The sequence below is a fragment of the Egretta garzetta genome, unplaced genomic scaffold (assembly GCF_000687185.1).
Source record: "Egretta garzetta isolate BGI_Z169 unplaced genomic scaffold, ASM68718v1 scaffold172, whole genome shotgun sequence".
NCBI classification, from domain to species: Eukaryota; Metazoa; Chordata; class Aves; order Pelecaniformes; family Ardeidae; genus Egretta; species Egretta garzetta.
In genome coordinates, this window is record NW_009258951.1 from 3,692,455 (window position 1) to 3,715,565 (window position 23,111).

The window sequence follows — 23,111 nt, forward strand, 5'->3', positions numbered from 1 at the left end:
ATATCTGGACCTGACTCTCCTACTGAACTAGAGAAGAGAAAATTTAATGTTTTTCAAGTAAATGGCTAAACAGAAGCAGTAAATAAAAAAAAATACAGTATTTCACACACTGAGCAAATTAGTCATGCCCCTTCCATAAGTCGATCAGATTAACGTAGGCAAACGTCGTCTCCCTCTTCAGCTATGACTTCTGAAAGGGGCACTGTGGGTTCTGTCAGTCTGTCCCCTGCCTTACTCATAGCCCTTCTCCCTTTGCTTTGTCTTGGGTTGAGACGCCCTAAGGTCAAGTTGTCCAGTCAAGGATAGATCTGTTGCCGAGGAATCAATATCAGTTTGGTTTCCTTAAGCTTTGAATTAGGGAATGTCAAATGATTCTTGGTTCACTGGTTTTTTCCCCTCTCAAAATGAGTTGAACGTGGCCAAGTGGGTATCATTTCCCAGTGCTGCTGCCTATGCTCCATTCTGTCCAGGTGTTGTGCTATGCTCTGCAACTTACAGATAAACAATAGAACAAATAATAGTAGAACAAACAAGAACTTGTTAATGCTATTCTTGTACTCAATCTTTCATTTCATTTTTTTGTCTGTGAAAAGTTCAAAGGTTGGGCTTTTCTGTTTGCTTTATTTTGTTTTTTAAACTGTCCATTCCTCAAAAATGTGAATATACTGAAAATTTACATGTTTTTTGTTTGCAACAGTACTTTTGTATCTTATTTTCCAATGGGGAGGCAAACAACAGCTGCTGGATAGGGGGTAGGGAGAGCAAAGAGGAAATACGTCTGAGAAATGGGAAATGTAGGCGAATTTCAAGCAAGCCTTCAGTTTAAATTCTTCTCTGTTTATTCTCCATTGTTAATTTCAAGTCAGCTGGTTATTCTTCCTTATGTCTCTGACATTGAAGATTTTAACTGTTAAATCAGAATATAAGTGGTCATCTCTTTCGTGATTCCAGTCTACTGTTTACTTTTACTTCTACTTGTGAAAACCCTGTAAATCAAAATGAAGTAGAATCAACGCGAATACCGAGAAAGGAAGGAGTGTCTCAGTGCCGTTATAGGGCTCAGACTCACTGAGGAGAAAACCAGCGGTCTGTCCTGGTGGGTCCTTAGTTGCATCTGATTTACAGGATAAAGACAAACTGTGCTCAGTTACAGACCTTATGCTGTTGAGTGGCCCATCTTCTAGGCCCTGTGAGCAAGCGTTCCCTGAAATCGGAATATATGAACAGTTTTCCAGCTGCAGACTGCAAATGTGCATTAGATTGCAACTCTAATCTTGCATCCCAGTCAAGAGAGCCACTTACTCACAGGGGTAATAATTAGGGGTCGTTGGGCTGCGTTGGTACTCACCCCTAGCCTGAAAGGAGCATTGGAAGTCTGGATGTTGCGGATCAGGCAACAGGATAAAGTAAGATCTTGAGTATTCTGATGAAAGCTTTCCTGAAGACTGTGGTAAAGTATCTGAATTATGGAGTATTCCCATGCTTCAGCTAAATTAAAAAGATCGAATTGTCTGAATAATACAATGAAGTCTTGACCTTATTTTAGAACATATCTTACAGTAAGCTGATACCATCACAAGGTTGGTGTATCTTATGAAACTGAAGCTTGGTAACCAAAGTTATCAAGTTTCTAGTATGTTGCAACTGTGAAGTACAATAGATTGTTAGAGATGATATCATCTCATCGGAGGAATGGTAATATCTTGATAGCCTGTGGTTAGTCAACGTACCCTTGTGTTACTTAGAATAGGAAAGTGCCAGACAGGGATCAAGCTCTTAGTGTGCCGTCTGCAGTATCGATGAGTATTCAAAATAGAATTTCAGCCCCAAAGACTTTGTAGTTTCATTAATAACAGGAAACAATAGGTGTGGGGGGAAAAACAAAGCTGGAGAGACATGAAAAATGCACAACAGTAAAACAACTGTCTGGCAGCTCAGTGAACCGCAGGCGGCTAGTGGTGTCGTTGTAGGCATGGGGACATCAATGGCTACTGAAGAGGCATTTGAAGGTGGTGGAGGGGTGGCAGGCAAGTTTTCCTTGTTAGCTTAGTATGTGTTACTGCCTTTCAGTTCTGAAATCTCTTCATGTTCCAATTCCCTCCCCTCCAGCTTCCCCATAACAGCGTTAATATTCTGGGAGTCATGATGTAGCTGTTGGGAAGAGAGTTGTTGAAGCTCTTCAGGGACACAAGAGGTAGTGTTTTTATTTTTGGAGTCGGCTTGTTAACTGCATAATTTTGGTAATATTCTCCGTGATGGAAATGATACAGCTTACACTTTAATTCTTGGCTTCAGGTTTCAAAACCGAGATCAGTGTAGTACATAATAGCTGCTGTTGCAGGCTTCTTGCAGATTCAGGAAGGCCATGCAATGCTGGTCTGTAATTATTTCATGGTTTTGCTGTGGTTTTGTGAGGTTTTGTTATTTTATGCTTTACAAAAAGAAAAGTTTAGAAGAGAATTCCATAGTAAAACTGAGAATCTTTTCTAAGCGAAGGCATAGATATGTAAAAATTGCTTTTTAATTGGTCATTATTACCCATTTAAATTGGGACTAATATCAAGTAGTTTGGTTTTTAGATCATCAATTGATCAGAACAGTCATAATACATTTTGAAGTATAATAATCAAGTAGTTTTGCTGCTTTACATATTTTTTAAAAACAATTCAGATTTTGTTGTTTTTCTTTTTGGTATTTTTTTTATGGTATTTTATGTAACCGTTCTAGGTTTGATGATGAAAACACTTTTCCTTTGGGATACTAAGTGAAATTTTCAGTTTCTTTGCCACCCCTTCCTTTGAGTTTTTAATTAGCCATTAGAGTTGGGGGTTGGGAAAGATACAACAGGGTTATAGGCGATAACTTCCAGTCAAGTAGATTTTTGTGTCCTGTAAGCCTGTCAGCTAAGTATTCTTCATCAAAGAAACTCTTTGGTATTCATCTAGGAGAATATTAAAAAAACAAAAACAAAAACAAACCCATGCTTTCCTCTACTCTGTGTTTGTAAAATACAAAATATTAAAGTAAGATGCATCTAACTTGCATGTAAATTATAGTAAATTGCTCTGGGCTGGGTTTTGGGTTTGGGTTTATTTTTTGGGTGAGTTTTCTTGAAGGGGTTTGGGTGGTTTTTTTCAGTTTATGAGAACAGTTAGTGTTCCGTGGTATAAGTTGATTTCAAGCATCTGTTTAGGTAATTTCATTCAGCTGTCTTAATATCTCTTTGCAAGTATATGTAAATATTACAGCATCTTTAAGCTCAAACCATGATTGGGCTCAATTTTATATGTTTTACAATCACAAAAAGTATGGTCTTGTCAAAGAGAGACAGAAGAGTAGCACTTACCTGTAACTAATTTGAACTTCTGGGAGGCAGTAGGGAAGTAAAAAAATTCAACCTTGAAATCTCTCATTTATGTTCCTTAACTTTTTAACATAATATTGGAGGTGTTGTCAAATTTACAACAAATAATTACCTGGATAGTAATCCCATCTGGGAAATGAATTTGACCTTTTCTCATTGCTGTGTGATACATCCAGATCTTCCTGATCCAGATCTTCCCATCATGGCAGATGCAGAATCACTAATGCCTGCATGATGTAGGAACAAATAATTTGATGTATTTATTGAGCCCTGAAAGTAAGCTGGACCCTTGTTTTTTAAAATAGATTCCAGCTGTATCAAGAATAGAATAACTGCATGTGTATGTATAGATTAATTACAAAGCCTGATGAATTTACTTGCTAATAGAATATGTTACCTTATTCGTTCATAAGAATTCAAGTTTTCCCATTATTTTTTTCCTAAGAATGTAGGAAAAGATATAAAATGTCTTTTCTGCAGGATTTGACAATCTAAAGGAACAGGAGTTTCATGCAGCCCACTTCTGGTTGTTTTTGCTTAACCTAAGCAGCTGCAGTTCTGCAATTCAGTTAGGAGAGGAAGGAATCATTCTTGCTGGTATCATTGGGTGGCAAACTAACCACTGGTTTGGTTTTGCCTCACCTTGAGGTTGAGTAGCTTTTAAACTCTTGTATGAGCAGAAAACAAGCTGGATATTCACAACTGATGGAAGCTTTTTCTTTTTTTTTTTTTTTTTATTATTAACAGATTACTGGAATAATAATTACTTCTCTGATCAACCTTAACTTTGGGTTTATATGGAAGTTTATAGATAGTGTATGGGCAGCTGAGTATTGCGTACATTTGTGTTTGTGTTTTCCTGCCCTTGAGGTCTAGCATTTCAAGACTGCTAGAACTGCTTTGAATAGTAAACGATGGGGAATCAGAGGGGTGGCTTTTTTCTTAGTTTATTTAGCAGCCAGGATGGTGTACTAACTCCCATTTCTCTATTATTTTATTACCCAAAGGTTATTAGAATTAAATTCTAGCTTTTACTTTGCAGTCATGAGATGGCTACATGAACGTAGGGTTAGAAAAAAGTCCCATTTTGAGACAGTCTCTAAGAAAAGAAAAGAAGTGAAAGAAATGAATTTTGTGTAAAAATAGATGTGTTCTTAAACTGAAGGTCCTAAGTTGAGGTGAAATCTTAGCAGAGAGAGGCAGTTCAGAGTCTTCATACATATTAACAAGGAGAATGAATGATGCAACAAGTTTCCCCCCAGTGAAGATGAGGCCAAAGATCCTCAGCTCCTTTGGACCAGTTACTTCTAGGGCAATACGTGACCTTTCTCTAAGCTAAAGGGATACAGTGGGGAGAGAATCCCCTCCTGCCATCACTAATGGAATGGAACAGTTCACAATTCCAGTGGATCGGTGGGAGCTGTTCACACAGCTGTTCTCCCTTCCCAAATCCCAGCCAGCACACTTCATTACACTTCCTTTGGCCGCAGCTGCTCCCACAATCCTGCCTCTGCGTGAAAAAGCCTGTTGAAAAATAGCATATATAGGTTTCTGCGCCGAATGCAAAAATAACGTGTGTCCAATAACACTACAGTTAGTTTATGTACTTCCATACATATCTGTAATGTGCATCTGGCCTTCTCAAGCAGCTCACACCTCTGCATGCAAGGAAACTCTCCTCAAGTGAGCCATTTGATGAAGGAAGCAAGTTATAGTTACATACAGGTTAGTAGAATTAGCTCTGTTAGGCATTTTGTAAAAGCACATCGACAAAACCAAATGGCTTATCTCCATGCTTGAATAGCAGCTGTTTCATCTCTGATTTATATTACTGGTTTTCAGATAATATTTAGTAAAGTCTGTTTTCTGGTTTTAGTTTTCTCTGAAGGCTTTTGTTGAAGTGCTCCTGCAGCTGGTAGGGTCGTAGTCAGCGTTCTCTTCTATCGCTCGCTCCATAGGCAAGGAGTTCTACCCGAACTCCACGAGAAGCAAGTCCCTGAGTGAAGGACTGCTGACACAAAAGCTCAATTTAAGTAAACTATTGCATTTCTAAAGTCAGTTCTTTTCCCCCCAGTTGTTGATGTCCTGTTGTTTTTTCAACACCTTTGTGGTGATGTTGGGGTGCTGACCCGGAGATACGCTGTCACCGTCGACACTGGATCTAGAGTCTTTCAGCTACTGTGAGCAGACTCTTTGCAGGATAGTCAAGGTGCTGTGGCAAAGATGGCACTTTAGTCTTCTTTGGAAGTGAGAAGAGGTAGACCAGAAGGTTGTAGTCTGGAGAACTAGATTGGTAATGAACAGACTGCTCGAGAATGATCAAAACAAAAAGTAGTGTCTTCTCTATCTGTTCTTCTCTCTGGCTACATTTATGAACTGTTCACACCAAGCGTCCAGGAACTAATTTTTTTAAAAATTAATTTTAAAAATTAAATTTTTAAAATTTAATTGCTGGAATTTTGAGTTGTTTCCTCGAATGTTTGATTATGTTGGTTAATGTAATCTATAGGTGGAGAATTATTTATTACTGAGCGAAGTCAATGCCTGTATCTGGTGACTCCACTGTCTCAGTTCTGCAAACAGTGTTCTTGATTGTCCCTGCTCTTGTTTTATATTTCATCCTGCATTTCTCTGGCACTGTGGATGATATTGGTACCATGTCTAATAGGCCTCTTTTTGTCATTTACCAACATTGTCATTGAAACAACTTATTCTTCCTCTTAGCACCAGTCTCATTTCAGACTTAAAAGCTGACTCTCTCCTTCTGCCTGGTTTGATTTTCACTCACCTTATATTTAACAATAAATAAACAGACCATATTACCATGCATATTATCTATATTTAACTTCCTCAAACGCATGCATTTTAAAGTTGCAAACTAATAGTCACCTGAAATGTTTTATAGAGGTAGCAGTATTTCCATTAAAGAAAAAAAGTATAGCATTAGTAATTTCCACACTGAACAACAGCAGTTGATGCTTGAAATTATTTTTTCCCCAAGAGCTTGTACTGTGATTTTCTTTTTTTCCTTGCTAGTGGAGTTAAACAAGAAACTTTCTCTTAATGTGCTTTGAAAGAGAACATATCATTTTGCTGCAATTAGTTGTGTGTTTGCACTGTGTCTTTATTACCAATGTGAATATCCAGGCTTGATGCAATGCAGTCGTGTTCCATTGTTCTTTCCCAGACTTCTGATTTATTGCTAAAGTATTAGAGAGGCATGACTTTGTTTGGGTTTGTTTGCCTCTATTGAGCTAATAATAATAATCTAATAAGAATTGTATCAGCTGAGAGATGCTTAGAAGAATGCCAGGGAAGACATCTCCGAAACTTTCATTTGAGTAGTGGTTGCTGTTTGCCACTAAAATAGCTTATTTTTCCACAAACTTACCTTCCCTGAAAGAGTGCTGCTTTTCTTCTGTTTGAACTGTCTTGGTTTTGTGCTCCAATCCCTCCTTCCATTTAAAAAAAGACTGTTTTCAAATTGTAGTGTTTTGAAAAGATTAGATTGTACCTATAAGATATAGTTCAGTGCTTCAGTGCAATATAATTGGGGAAATACTAAACAACACTGACCTCATTTCCTTTAGAACAATGAAAATTAATAGTTTCACGTTTTATTAGGCTGATATTCCAGATGTAGTGTACATTTAATTAAGTGTAGTTTCCTTTTGGTTATGGTATGTGTATCTGCTTTTTGTCGCAAATTCTTTCTAGTTTTACAGTTTTCCACATGTTTTCTTTCACCATTTATGATTTTTTCAAAGCAGAGCTATAAGGATTTAAATCACTTTAGCATGCAGCAAAACAGTTCCCATTCAAACAATAAATGCCATTTTAAAAAGCCTTTAGATCTTCTGTCACTTCATAAATATAAATGTATAAAAACATTATGCAGTTGTAGTGCCCACCTGCTAATTAAATGCAGATTTCCTCAAACTTGTTTTAAAATCTGCTTATTTGTTTCAACTCCGTCTCTGTTCAGAATACATATGGCCCTTGTGAAACTAATTATGCTTATGGAGCAGCTGTTAAATTTAGTGCAACTAATTTTATCCAATATTTTACATTTTAATTGATTACCTGTGAAGAAATTAGCAAATTAACACTTATTGTGCAGTAACTGAATGGGCTTTTATAGATACTTTCAATTTTTACAAGTGGACTAAGTGTTGATGGAATAAAGACATTTCTTAGGATTTTAGATAGGAAAGTTATTGGTGAGCCTTGATTATCTGGTGTGAGAATTTAGGGATACTGAGTGATGCCAAGCATCTGTGTGTTCTGTAACTTAGACATGAAAAGCAGATTGGAAAGTAATAGCTTTTCACAGAATTTTGGTAACATATGGGCTTATCTGGATCTAAGAACTCTTTGAAGATCTTTGAACTTGACTAAATGACTTAACCTTTGGCATGGTGGGTGGGTGTTTGGTGTGTGTTGGTTTGGGGGGAAGGGGGTGTGCAGGCTGCCACTCTACTCTCCAGCTTGATATTTTTTTTTCCTCCAGTAGTTCTATAATTTGAACGCTTTGCGACTCGCTTTAATATGAATAGTCGGGATTGTTTTTATTTTTCAACAGTAATAAAAGAGAAAATCTTTATTCTTTGCTTGATCTGTGGATTTTTGTTCTTGTTTACTCATGAATTCTTGGCACAGATGACTCCTTGTATCTCCATTTATGTAAAGTTGTATCTTTATGTCCTGTTCTGTATATATTGCAAGATATTTTAAAAGTAATTTAATAGTAGCATACAGGTGAATTTGTTCATGCTACAAATGGAAACTGCAGCTTGTTACCCACCGAGTAGCAAATTTAGTATGCTTTAATTTTCACTTTATGAAATTATCTTCCACTGTCAAGAGCCTATTGTGTATTTTGGATTTTATATAAGCCTCATAGAAGTTTGCATAAAGTGTTCTTAGAACAAATATTTTAGGATTTGGGGCTTATAGGCAAAGAGAAAAAAAAAAAAAAGCTGTCTTATTAAAATGGTAACATACTGTAAAATGAAGTTCTGCAGCATGAAGTGCAGCTTTCCAGCGTGCTTATGCCTGGCACCGTGAGGGCGCTGATACCTCTGGCTGAGGGTGGCCCTTGCTGCTGCCGAGCGGCTCTGCCCCTCTGCTGCTGGGGGATGACACTGCTGAACACCGAGTGTATTTTGGGCAAGAGGAAGCATCGTTTTTCTTGTTGGTCTTGATCTTAATTCTTTAATTACCTGCAGCCTTGGTGGACTGAGGAAAGGTCAGTAAGTAGCCTTACCTGAAGTTATCAAAGCAGGATCTAAATTTCGGAGGTTTCATTGTTCAGATTCTGCAGTTGCCACAGAAAAGTGGATGTTAGAGATGGAGTGTTACCTCTTCCTTTATAAAGGGAGAGAGCATGGAGGGGGGAGAAACAGCATAGAAATTAAGTAGAGAAAGCTATTCGGATTGCAAAGTCAAAGACTTGAAGCTTACAGCATTCCAGACTTGCTTTTAAATATTGTCTTGATTCTGTCCTGATGTCTGCAGGATGGTATCTGTTCATACAGTTGCTTACTGTTAGCCGGTGGTTTTGGACAAGACCAAGCTAACTGGGGAATCATGGCTTTTCCACTGGATAGTCCTCTTGTCACCTGGTTCATTGAAGCTTGTGTTTGGTGTTGCAGAATTAGTCTTGAATAGTATTAATAGGTGGGTTTAATTAACCTGGCATGTAAGAGAGATTGGAGCTTCCCTCCGAGCTGGAGGAAATTAGGCAGGTTTTGGATATAGAGGGCTTAGAACAGTTGTATGCAAGAGGGAAAATTTCAGTGGCAGTTTGTTTTGGGAGTACTTGCCGATAAATAAAATCCCAGGAAGAGCAGTAACAGCTGCCTGTATACAGACACAGCACAGCCTTTTGCATACTTTGGGGGAAACTGCTTTTCCTTCTTTATATTTTTAAAATGGTTTTGTATAGTTTCTTTGCTTTCTGAATACATTTTTTTTTTCTTTTTTTTGTCTCTCAGTATATGGTGTTGCAACCCTTTCGCTTCCTTTTTGCTATGAATGTAATCTCTTTGGTTTAATTTATTTTTTTCTTAACTTTATTGAATCAATAGTCTCATTTTTGTTCTCATTTTTAAAATGCTTGACTTCCCCCCCCTTAAGATTACATCTTACGCCTTTTTTAAAAGATAAAGTGAGTCTCTACATATTCTTTTGGTCAGTCCCTTCCTTAAGCTTTTCAGTTTAGGGAGAAAGAAGACTTAGCTCATATTTTGTTTTTTGATGAATTCAGGGCAAAACCTGCTTGTAGGCAAAAACCATCGCCTTTTTATTTTCCTAAGTGTTTTGCAGTTCCCAGTTGTCCCTGTGAGACTTGCACTGCAGACTCCCTATACGTATGGGTGCTTGCCCATTTTCACAGCCTGAAGAGGTGGGTTTCATGCATTCTGGAAGTGATGCAGCGTCCCCTCAGTATATCAGTGTAATTGTGGCTTTTCCTTCAGTCGTAGCTGATCATTGTTTCCCATGGCACTTCGTAGAAACTGAGAGCTCTTCAGAGTGCACGCGCTAGCAGAGATCAATCATAGAATCAATCATTTAGGTTGGAAAAGACCATCAAGTCCAACCGTTAACCTAACCCTGCCATCCCACCGCTAAACCATGTCCCTAAGCAAAGAAGATCGTGGCCTTACCTGCCTTAGCTCAGCAGTTCTTACATGGTTTATTGCTGGCGCTCTGTTAGTTCCAGTTCAGTTTTAGAAGTATTGCTGGCAGGACTTAATTTATCGTAAGATAAAATTCATAGAATCATAGAATGTTTTGGGTTAGAAGGGACCCCTAGAGGTCATCTAGTCCAACCCCCCTGCAGGAGCAGGGACACCGCTAACTAGATCAGGCTGCTCAGAGCCCCGTCCAACCTGGCCTTGAATGCTTCCAGGGATGGGGCCTCCACCACCTCTCTGGGCAACCTGTTCCAGTGTTTCACCACCCTCAGTGTAAAGAATTTCTTCCTTATATCTAGTCTAAACCTACCCTGGTTTAGTTTAAAACCATTACCCCTTGTCTTGTCACAGCTGGCCCTACTAAAAAGATTTTCCCCCTCTTTCCTATAGGCCCCCTTTAGGTACTGAAAGGCCACAATCAGGTCTCCCTGCAGCCTTCTCTTCTCCAGGCTGAACAAGCCCAACTCCCTCAGCCTGTCTTCATAGGAGAGGTGCTCCAGCCCCCGGATCATTTTTGTGGCCCTCCTCTGGACCCGCTCCAACACTTCCATGTCCTTCTTGTGCTGAGGGCTCCAGAGCTGGATGCAGTACTCTAGGTGAGGTCTCACCAGAGCAGAGTAGAGGGGCAGAATCACCTCCCTTGACCTGCTGGCCACGCTTCTCCCGATGCAGCCCAGAGTACGGTTGGCCTTCTGGGCTGCCAGCGCACATTGCCGGCTCATGTCCAGCTTTTCAAAATTGTTCTAGAGAATTATACTGCAGATTTTGTTATTTTTGCCATCTTATGTCTGTTATCTTAAAGTATTTAGTCTCTGCGCTTCCTTTGTTTCATCAAAATGTGGTAAAACTGCATAATATGTCTTAACTCATATCAAGCCCTTACTTAGATAGCTAAGCAAATATATTCTAAAATTTTCATGCCTCTACTTGTGTGAGAAGTCCCTAGGATTTTTTTCATTCTAGCAGAAGACTTAAACAAGAGTTGAGATTCAGCTTAAATTTGTTATAAAACTGTGTTGTAGTTGCTTAGTGGTTTTTCTAGTAGTCCCCCATTACTATGACTTTGGATAGATTGCGAAGGAGAAATGTTTAATACAAGTCAAGCTTTTTCAAAGATATTAATTGCTGTACAACACTGGAAACACAGTCGTTACCCCAGTTTAAAAATGATTAACCAGAGCCCGAGTTTCACTAGCATTCGGGGATTGAAGGGAGCAATAATGTTAGACTGTTCCTTTTGTCTGTGCCTCAGTTTTCCTTATTTATTTACCCCATTCATGGCTGGGGTTAGTACATCTTTCTGTATTTCTGGAGTTGTGTTGCTTTATCTGTGTTTTATAAATACCATCTGTAATCAATATAAACAAGCACAATGAACTTAGCAGGCAGAGTTAGTTTTATTCAGGAGGGCCGTAGCTCTGCAGTTTTATGGGAAAGTAATGAAAAATTAAATATTTGCCAAGAACTTTGTACAATGATGGAAAACCCAGGAAAACTCCTCTTCGGAGGAGGTTAGGCTGTGTCTCTGTGCGGATCCATCACAGGTTAGTGTGGCTGGTGTTTATTTACCTGGTGCTGCATCGAGAGGCTGCGTTGGGGTGTGCTCATCCCTACCGCTCAGCCCCTCCTGTCTCGGCTGCTCCACCCTGTACCAAGCAAAGAAACCCTGCGTGCATCTTGGCTACTGCAGAATAAAAGTATCGGAAAGACTCTGCAAGTTGATTCAGGTGCAGCAGAATACACTAGATCCACTTTTTTTTCTACACTGTTCCCTCTCTAGATGCCCTAAAATAGGGCATTGCAGCCAGTTTGGGTTAGGCTGGGGGTCTGCAGCCCACGGAGGTGTAGCCAGGCTTGACACCTGAACTGCCCTGAAGACCCTTCTACGCGTGCTAACTTGTTATCTGAGCTAACAAGTCTGACCAAACTCTGTTTGTCCCTGCATGAAGCCAATTCCAGATTGTCTGCATCTGTGCTCAGGGCTGATCTGCAGCCCAGATCAACGGCTCTGATAATTGAGGGATTGACTGCACTGACGAGTCCCACAGAGATGGCTTCTGCACAGTAGAACTTAATGTTTTTGTTAAGATCTTCGCTGTAATATCCCATTGCTAGTCACCTGCCTGCCTCACCTGCGTGACTGGGACAGGGAAGGCAAGCTGTGTCAGCTGTTTTCTGTAATTGTAAAACCCAAAGGATAAACAAAGATTAGGGAACACTTTAGGCTGATGAGTTTTATGGGTGCAAAAGATTGCAAATGAAAGAACAGCGACAGCTTCTGCAAGGAAAATGTTTATCAGTTTGTCAGTGCTGTTAAAAGTACATTATTACAAATTTGATGCAACAAGTCTACTTTTAGTTTTTAAAAGCTGTTTTTTTCTGTATATAAATTATACCTGCTGTTTGTTCTACTTAGACGTGTAAATGAACGGAAATCCAGGATTTGAGTATCCAGCTAATCTGGACTGACTGTTATTTGCAGCAAGGTAGATGTGAAATCAAGTTCAAATTTGAGCTGAGCAAGTAAGCTCTCTAGCAATAAGTATTTTAGATTCCTCAGTTATTTCTGTTTGAAGGACTACACCCTTAAGTAAGGAGAGGCCTTGCATCAAATGAAGGTGATTTGTCTTGCTACAGGGCTTTTTTTTTTTTTTTTTTTTTTTTGTGGATTGGTTTTGTGTTTTTTACTGTTTCTGACTTTGCCTCTTACCTGCGGCCTTCCCAGAAATCACGGTTACCTTTGAATAGTGAATGTCCGCAGGGCAGCGGTCTGTCTGTGCCTGCCTCATCACAGTGCTTGTAAAACTGGTGTCTCTGTGCCAACCACAAAAATATATTAATATCCAGAATACTCTTTTAAGTCAAAACTTTCTCTATCTGAGAACTAAAGAACGGATGGATGCTTTTTAATTTGCGATGACATAATAAAAACCCATTTTGAGACAGAAAACGTTCTATAGTTCATAATACGCCGCTTAAGTGGTAATTTGATCTATTGTATTAGTGCTAATAGTGTGACCGATAACGGGAGATACTGTGTTGCAAGAGATGCCATCTGCTGAATGAAACGTAAAACTGGGGTTCTGACCTCTAGCGCTAGTCTGAAAGGCTCAATGGCAAGAATAGGTACCTTAACCCCAGAATGCTGGACAAATTCCAGACTCAATAACAACATTCTTCCTAAATGTAATTTATAGCTTCATCTGGATGCAGTATTTTCTTTTGCTTATTCTATTGTTGAGTTTTATTAAACAGTTTTTGCCTTTTAAATTGAGTGATCGTTTGTACGTGATTTTGCTTTTAAAGGTCTTTGGAGTTTTGTACTCCAAGAGGTGCTAAATAAATTTTTTATACTGTTCTAAAAAAATGCCCTTCCTCCCCAACCTTCTTAGTACTTAATGAAACTTTTCAATGAGGTGCCATCAGAACTTTTATCAAGATATACGTTGTAATAGAAACTAATGCAAACTTGAACGGCTGTTTTCCTAAATATTCATTGTCTGTAGCTACTCATGTACCATAGAAAAGATGTATTGATCCATGATAAATTCTAAATTAAAATTTAGAAAATATTCTAAAGGAGATTCAGGAATAATGAAAAAAAGGTTTTTTGGATACGTATAGGAACAGTCATATCATAATACAACCTGATCTTTCTTCGTTCAAGTATATCCATAACAACATGCATTTATCACGGAGGAATGTATAACACAACTGAGGACAGAGTATCCTACAGTCACGTAACAAAGAACCAAATATTGCACAAACCCTTGCACCTGTATGCAGTTTCTTGCATTATTGGGCCTGCAGGGTTTTTTATTTTTGGGTTTTCTGCGATGTGTGTTTCAAATCTGAATTTGATATTAAGAAGCTGTGTGCAAGTGTCAGCTCTGCAGGCTAAAGGTGGAGGTTCAGGCACGTCGCTTCTGTGTGTTCTGGTTCCTGTTGGAACATAGGATCATAGAATTGTTATTAGTAATTTATTTAATATGTAAATACAAGCACTTAGCAACAGCTGTAAATTCTTTAATTATTTGCCAAGCTAAACTGATCAGAACTTAAGAATTTAAAGTTTAATGTTCAAGAAAAACTTCCTTCCTTCTCCAATAGCTCCAAAGATTGCTTCAGTAATACCATATTACTTTGTGAATGGGCGAATGTATGTAGTGTGGTTTAATTCATTTTGCATTCTTCCTTCAGAGTAGGAGCAATGCTTTCTTTTTCACTTTTGATAACTTGGCAGGTTTTTCTTTAAAAGTCTTAAATTACTAAACAATTTGAAAATGTGTTTAAAATAGTTGGACTATATAACAAATCTAACATACAGTGACAGTGCAAAATGTATGACTGCTAAATTTTAATACTATGGATTTTGTGTAGATCACGATCAAGACCTCGTCAACGTTCTTATAGTCGAAGTAGTGAAAGATCCAGTCATAGGAGAACTCATAGCGGGTCTCGCGAAAGAGAGCGGCGTAAAGGCAGAGAGAAAGAAAAAGTAAAAGAGAAAGGCAAAGGAAAAGAAAAGGAGATATATGGCACGAAGCATGGGTAAGTGAAATGACAAACAATATAACTGTAATAAAACAGGGAACAATTTAGTGTTGTTTTACTTTTTTGTAATCAGTTTGGTTTATAGTACGTGATATTTTATGTAGACTAAGTAGAAATTATTTAAAATCTTTGAATAGTGTGATTCTTAGTATTTTAAAATTCTTGAAGGTGACAACATCTCGGACTAAATGATGGTTGAATTTACAATTATTTTTTCCCCTTGATTTGCAAATATGTTAAATGGCTTTCTTCAGTTGATCAACATAAATATTTTTCCAAAATATGGTAACCACAATTTGAGGAAAAAATGAAGAGTATTGGAAAGTACAAAGACTATTTACTACAAAAAGATGTTTTTTGCTTTTCCCCCCTGGCCCTACATTGTCAGAAGTTCCTATTGGGCTTCATTTGTGGCTCAAAGTACAGTTTCGGCTGTGGGTGAATGATGACTCCATTCAGCAGGCCTTTCAAAACCTGCTGTCACCCTGATTTCTGCTTGAAATTACTTGGAGTGTTGATCTTGTTACAGATTTCAAAAGAGGCAATTTATATAACTACCTGTGCTTTATACACCTTGATCTCCTGTAACCTTTACTGTGATGTTCATCTTTTCCCTGTTTATGTGACTGGTTTCAAAAAGGAAGACGCTGACTTGTTGCTTCATGAATTTCCCTTTGGATTCCAACTGAAATACCAAATGGGAATTTGTAGAGTAGCATCCTCCACCCACATTCGTGGAGGTATCTCACAATTAACTCCCTGGTTTTATGGCTTGATGATACTGGTTATTTAATCTCTGAGATATCATTACCTACTTGTCCATGATTACTTACTTATACTATTGATTATGTAAATATCCAGGATTAGCTATTTGCATGGTTTTTTTCTTATTTGCAGTGCATTACTTAGACTGCTGGGAACTTCAAGAGTGACGTTTTCCATTCATTTTAAGGGGTGCTCTCCTCATTTTACTAAACCATGTGGGATATTGGTCTCTTCTGGTTGCTGAAACCATCCACAACAAGTAGCATTCAATGTAAACAGAACCCCTGAGATGTTTGCAGTATATCCGATAAGTCACAAACAAGATACCTTTTATCCATTTACCTGAACTTCAAATGTATTTTGGTACTTCTAGAAGACTTGAGGAGAAGCCTGGATGTTCCAGCCCAAATTGTGTGGTGTGGGTGTTTTTGGTTTGGTTTTTTTTTTTTGTTTTTTTTTTTTTTTTTTTTTAATTGAAGTAGAAAAGTAAGGAAAGAATCCATACTGAGCACATAACATTCGGTGTGTGAGAGGTTTTCTGGACTTCATGTAGAAGCACATCTTAAATCACGTTGGAATATATAGCAGTGCTCTGTTAGCTTACTGCCTGACTTTGTCTTTTTATAACAGGGATCAATAGGAGATAGCTGTAGGAAGAACACAGAGGTGCCCAGAATTTTTTTTGGAAGCAAGCAGTTTATATTTTGATAACTTACAAAATCGCTTATGCTAAATTTGAAAACAAAATGCCTTGTTTGGGTCATTTCCAAGGTAGTTAGGACAAAGAGTACAAATTGAGAATAGAAGCGTTTTATGACATCAGTCCCTTTTCCTCTGAGCTCAGGTCCTGACTGTGGTAGGCTTTGTACAGGGATTTCTTCCTTGGAGCATTATCAGGCTACAAAATGAAATGTACCTAGGATGAAGTTGATATAATCTGTGCTTCATAAACTTTTCTGAGGGGGGACGACATGTTTTTGAGTTTAATCAAATGGTGATCAAAGTATATCTGTACAGAGAATATGGATCTGAGAAGCTTTTTCCCTTTACAGTTATTTGTCATTCTGAAGATTGAGACTTGTATCAGCATCACATTATTGTTTGTTAAAGGCTTTGCAAAGCAATGTGTTTGAATACACAAGAGAAGACAGAGCTCTTTGATGCAATTGCTATTTGCAATTAATGCACAATTATTTGTCTATGGAAGATTCTGTTATAGACACCAGTGAGAGTGAATTAGGAACCTGCAGTTTTGCTTCCTAAACACATAGATGTAGGAACAGAAAGGGTTAGTGTGGTTTCTCTTTGCCTTCTGGGCGCTCCAGGAAAATGAGGCCAAGTAAGATGTTTTATAGTTGTGTTTTTGTATGAGGCTTCCTCAAGCTTCCCAGGCTCTCAGCTTTCTTCCTCTGTATCGTTTATTTATGTATTTGTTTTCTTTTTGGGTGAAAAGTATGTGAAATAAAAGATGTCCTTGGCCAAGGAAGCTCACCTGTCCTCAGTTTATAGATGTATAGGAAGGAGGGTGGTACAACACGAGCTGAGTGAACCTTTTGCCTGTGTAAGTCTCTTGGCTTCTGGCATTTTTTTTTTTTCTTCTGTTTTCTGCAGCAGCAGGGAGATACGCTCGTTCCTTTGTTCTGTCTTGATGCTCATTTCTGAGGAAAGCACCAAGATAGAATTTTTTGTTTTCCAGCAACTATAAAGCCTTTTGTAGTTGGCTGTGGCCAACAGAAGGTAGCAAGTTGGTTTTGCTGGTATTTTTTGAGGGTATGTGTTATAGTTTAAGACTTTTGTCTTGTAGTGGTGTCAGATGTCCTCTTGTGGGTACGGTTAGAATGAGAACTGTCCTTAGAGCTTGCTTCTGCAGCAGAGTGCCTTAGCAGATTCTGCGACTGATGCCGGTCTGCTGCAGCATAACGGTTTGCTGCCTTGGCTGGACCTTCACCGCTCACCCAATTGACTTCAGGCTGGAGTAGACCCGGAAGCACTAAAACCATTTGCTCTGTCAGCTGTCTTCATCGAAGAGACAGTAAACAGAGATAGGTGATGCCTCCTCAAAATGTATGTTTTTTCTTGTTTAAGTTGGATCCAGTTCAGACCGGAAAAAAAAAAAAAAAGTATTTTATTTCTCCTCCTGGCATATTCTGCGGTAACTAACACAGTGATGGTGCTGGATTTTCAACTTGTTGTTCACATTTTTTTTTTCTCTGAAGTATGAGGAAGAAAGTCTAAATGGATGTAAAAAGTGACTGTCAGGTGTACATTACACTTAGATGTGAAATACTGAGAGGAATCTGTTGTAGGTGACTCTCCAAGTGAATTAATTTGTAGATCTAGTGCCTAGATCAGCACTGAAAGTAATGTTATTCTACAGAGCCTTTCTAGAAACTCCCAACAGCAGGGGATCTGTAGAGGGAAAAACAGTCCTCTGACCGCTGTATTTGGAATAGATCCTCACAGGTACTCCAAGACACATGAAGGACCACATCTAGTTTTCAGTTTAAATTCATGTATGTTTGGAATGTATTTATTTAAAATAGCTACTTTAAAGCTATAATGAAGATCATCCTAAAGCCACATTGTGAGAAGATGGAATATAATTTATCAGGTGCAGGTTGGCTTTATAGTGTTAACTTGGCATAAAAGAAGGTATTTCAATTTGTCAGCACTGCAGGTTATCTGACAGGAGTAGTCATATATTTGGGACTTGGCTGTTCAAGTGGAGAATCAAAATGCAATTTTTGCACTAGTTAAGGAGCAAATGGTTTTATTTGTTTGTGGTTCATATAAACTCTAATGATAATTTTCTTTCATGCACTTGGCTTCTGTATGCTTGTAGATGTGAGGGGGAAAGGCTTGTGTTTGGTTTGTAAATCAGGGCAACTTTAGGTTCTTTCAAAGTAGATTTTGTCTTCACAGTAAACATCTCAAGAGAGATTTCAAGAGTAAAAAATTCTGCCATAGTAATCCAGTTGTCATCCTTTGGCGTTCTCCATTTCAGTGAAGATGCTTTAAGGTTGAGCACTGAACTTCTTGAATGTTGGAGGTGTGTCAGCTGTTCCATGGAGACGGGCTGTATTACAGTCATAGCAAACCAGTGGAACTCTTCTGTTCTTAAAATCTGAACTGTTCTAATGGATATACTATTTGTTCAGCCATTATGGAGGGAGACTGTGGTAACAGCTGCTTTGAATTTGGGTTGGGAAGCTCATTTACAGCATCTGACTGTACTTCATGAAAAAACCTGGCATTAAAAGCAGGGTATCAAGCTTTGAAACAGTTTTGTACTCGCTTAAAAGATAAAGCAATGCAAACCCAGAAAGCGTCCCAGCAGCACACCCCAAGTATTCGTAGACAAAAAAAAATCCATCTTTCAGATTATCAGGATTATTTAATTTCCAGTGAAAACTCTTTGCAAAATAAAGCTGGTGACAAGCAGGTAGCAAGAAACATTCTTAACTAGTCCGTATTCAACTACTGCAGTGCTACTTATTTTCCTTCCTTCCATTTTGCAAGTAATCTGAATGAACCAGTTTGCTTTTGCTGCTTTGGTCTCCTAATCTCATAGTAGTTGTTCAAACTATGGTCGTGCCCCCCCCCCTTTTTCCCTTGTTTTTTATTTTTGTTGTAGTGCATCGGAGAAAGCTGTATTGCCTGGAAGGATATAAAAAAAAGAAAATCGATGAATGGTATAGCTTTTTCTGAATAACTGTTGCCAGCGTTTCCAAAGTAAAAGCACTTGCTTGGCCTTGCAGCCTTTTCTTTTCATCCAGTCTCCCAGGCCAAGTTTCAAATCCTATTTCTCTGTTTGTAATAACAATATTGTTCCCTAGTCATGACCCATGACTGCAGTAGTGATGTTGTGCGCATTATTGCTTTGGACTGTTACTATATCCTCAAACTCTACCAGTGCTCATACTTTGTAATTAGCACCACACGTGGGTTTGCTTTCCTGTTCTCATGGAAGTTTACCTGACAAGTGCTGTATTGAGGTGTTACCACACCTTTGTAATTTTTGCAGCACACGCTATATCTGCTGATATATTATGAAGTGTTATAAATAAAATGGAATTGATAAAATAGGGACCAATATACATTTTTGTGATGCATTATCATTTTCTGTTAACTCTGCAAGACTTTATAATGTGTAGTCAACATCTGGTGTCTAGTTCTTACCAGTAAGTTTTAGTCTAGTGATTTTCTTTTATTAAAATTTTGTTTATTTGAAAAAAGCAAAACTTTAGTGTTCTTTGTTCCACCAAAGTAGTTTATCAGGTCCTGCATTTGGCTGTCCCATTTCCTGTTTTTCTTCTTAGTTTCATTTTTTTTTTTTTCCCTTGCAAAAATGAATCTTATGCGAGAGTATGCTCCCTGGGCTAAAACAAAAAAATGGGTAGCATTGATCAGAAAAGGTCACTGAATAAAAAGGGAAGAGCCTTGTCTCTGCATCACAAGAATGGGACAGGTTGGCTTGAATTGCCAATGGCTTAGCAAGAGGGGAGTTGCAGTTCTCACAGGAGGCCCTCGCTGTGTGGTTTTGATTGATTATGGAAAACCACTGACAGTCCTCCTGGAAGGATAATGATGTACTTTGTCCTATCAATCTGACTTAACAAAAAAAAAAACCCAAAACAAACAAGCAAACAAAAAAATCTTGTTGGTTGTGTGGTAAAGCTGAATTACACTAATTCCTAGAGAAAAACATATGCTTAAAAATAAGATTTGAACTAATGACAGTGGGGTTTTTATTACAGAATCCTTTCTTCCTATTTAAAAAGATTCTATCCCAGCAAAATAGGAAAACAAGGTGCTAGATACAGTGGATCAAATGCTAACTTATTGAAAGTACTATATTTAGAAAAAACAAGTTACAGGTAAGCAAAATTACTTTCTCCTGTTACAGCAGCGCGAGTATTGCTTGAGCCCTACATCAAGACTGTTGTCAGAAGAGGTTCAGGCTTCAGTTCCTTCTGATCCTTTCTGGTGAGGTCTCCAGGTGCCTTAGGTTCGTGTACCATTGCCCCACTAGAATGAAACAATCTTAGCATGCTTTTTCTGACACGCAAATGTGATGTGTATGGGGTTTATTCTGGCGTCCCCTTAGATAAGACTAAAACACAGGCTTCCAGCCAGTCCCAGAATATAATTTTTATCTTACACACCTATGGGGTACTTCTTTATCGTCATCTTTTAGACTTCCAGCACCTGACACACATTCTATTTCCTTCTTTTTTCCTTCATTTGTGACTTGTTTTAAGAAGTGATGTATCACGTTCACTGGAAAGCAGCAATTATTAGCTTGTAATGAAATAGAGAAAGCCTTCCTCCCCTCCCATGTTTCTTTGGCTTCAAAGCTTAATACAGCTGTCCAGTTTGAAAGCTTTGTTCTTTATGGTATGGTATATGACTTGCTACTGTAGTATTAGCTAGGCTATATCCCCAGTCTTGGACATTAGTAACCTTTTAAAAATGCACTATAGTTTGTGAGATGTTTTTTCAAGACCTTGTAGGGTGCCTTGAGGCTTTGTTAAAATGGCCACATCATTCCCAGGGAGGGGTGAGGCTGGGCTTTTGGCCGTGGGTGGGGTGCGCGCGTGGTCGGTGTGTGACATAACTTCTGTCGCATTCCACAAGGTGGACCTGATGACTGCAAATCATGGCTTGCAGGCTGCTGTGAAAGCTCAGCCACTAATGGAGTTCTTTCCACTCCCAAATCCTGCGTTCAGGCCAACAATTTTTGCATGCTGGTAATCTTCAGATGTCAAAACCTTCAAAAGTGAAGTGTTTTATAGTACTGATTTACTTAAACACATAATTATACCACTACAATATTTTTTCCACTAATTTTTTGGCTAATCAAAGCATTACATTCATCTTTTATTTATGCTTTTTTTTAATTCACTTGTTTTAAAACAACTTGCATACATGTTTTCATTGACCTGAATGTGTGCGCTGTTGAATGTTGATTTTTAAAGTCTTGATTAGCTTAAAAACATGCAAGTTCTGGCGTTCTGAGACATGCTTTTCACAAGGATCGTTGTTCATTGTTGAACTGGGAGGGGAAAAAACCTACTAAAAACTTGTTAGCTTTAAATAACTTTTACTAAATTTATGGGTTTCACCCTGGCTTTCTTAGTAGCGGAATTTTGGATTACTTTTTAAAGTGTTTTTGACAATTTCTAATGGAATAAATTAAGAGCAGCTTCTCAGTTGTTATGAAAAAAGAAGTGTTGTGCCATTAATCAAACCCCACCACCGTTTTAATTTCTGATACTTAATAAGGCTATTGATACATTTCTGCATTAACGGTTTCACAGTTTCTTAAATACTTTGACAGATATTGCAGAGCTGAAGGGTTTCTTTTTAAAATATATTCTTCATTTTTCCTTTTAATTCCTTACATTAGGCCTTTCAATGTTTGCTGGGGTCCTTCCGTTTAGGGCACCTTTTTCAGTGGCATCTCACCAAAGCACTTGCAGAGTTTTATTTTCCATGCTCGGCCCTGGCAGCATCCCAGCAGGTTCTGCGCGCGGTACTTGGGTGAGAAATGGCTGTTGATGAGCTTTTCAGTGCTTGGCAGAAGACGTTAGAAGTAAATTGGGAATATTGGAGACTTCTCAGAGTTTGACAGCAGTCAGACACTCCTGGAGCTTGTCATATTTTTTTTTTCCTTACCTCTTTCCACGCCATGCAGTAGGAAGTCATTTATGGTAATTTTCTCCTATTTGCATATAGGTTATAGAGTTCTGTGGTGCAAAGCGCGCTCAGAACTCCTTTTAAGTGTCTGCTCAGATCAAAGCAGGACTGTGTGATAGCTGTTGTCTGACACCAAGCTGTGTGGTGTTGTTTTCATTAAACATTTATCATACTTCCAATGTGACAGCAGGCAACTTTGTGCTTGGGTAACATGTTTTCATGCAAAATTTATTGAAAAAGACGAGATGTTGTAAAGAGATCTTGTTGCCTTTCACCAGTGGCGAAGGGTAAATGTTTGATTGGAAGGAGAGATACCTCTAGCACGTTTTGGGCGGGCGTTATGCTGAGGAACTGTGAAACGCTTGGCTTTAAATAAGCAAGTAAAATGTATCTTAAAATTGTTTATTCTGAGAAACTTTGCTTTGACAGATTGCATGAACTTTTTTTCATTTGATTCTACTCAGCTTTAACAACGGTTGATTATGGTCCCATAACGATGGCATAGGCTAGCATTTGTAAATTAAACGCTGACTTAATAGTAGGGACTAATACACTAAATTTTTTAATAGCTCCATGCATATCAACATCAACTTTTGTATTTAAGAAGATTTGCTGAGAAAGTTAGGAATTATTAGGGCAACCTTTGCAGTATAAACCACCTTTTTTTTTTTTGACAAAAATAGATAAGGTACTATAACTGATAACATACTGCTTTAGACTAAGGCATGAGTGATTATTCATATTTAAGGAATATTTCATTCTTCCAGTGATGTATTTTTGTTTTGAAGTGCTTCTATTGTAAACCAAACTTTTTCCAGGCTGAAATCAGAGGGTTTGTCCCTTCCCTTAATTAGGAAAAAAGGGGAAAAGTCTTGGGTCCTTTGAGTTATGCTAGTATGTTTAAAGAAGTTTACCAGCAGGACACATCAAACAGCTATGATTTAGCAAGAAGTTAATTCGTGTTATTCTTTAATCACTTTCAGCATTTCTGTGGCCAACATACTCAACTTCCAAAAGACACAGTTGCGCCT

At 38.3% G+C, this 23,111-nt stretch overlaps 1 protein-coding gene across 1 annotated transcript in view; it reads left to right on the plus strand.

The window, feature by feature from the left end:
* The window catches only part of RSRC1 (arginine and serine rich coiled-coil 1), an 81,613-nt gene that overhangs the window by 22,346 nt on the left and 36,156 nt on the right, over nt 1-23,111 (plus strand). The window contains exon 5 of the mRNA XM_035890042.1: nt 14,443-14,613. Within this exon, the coding sequence (XP_035745935.1) occupies nt 14,443-14,613 (171 nt within the window). The remainder of the gene's footprint in view (nt 1-14,442; nt 14,614-23,111) is intronic.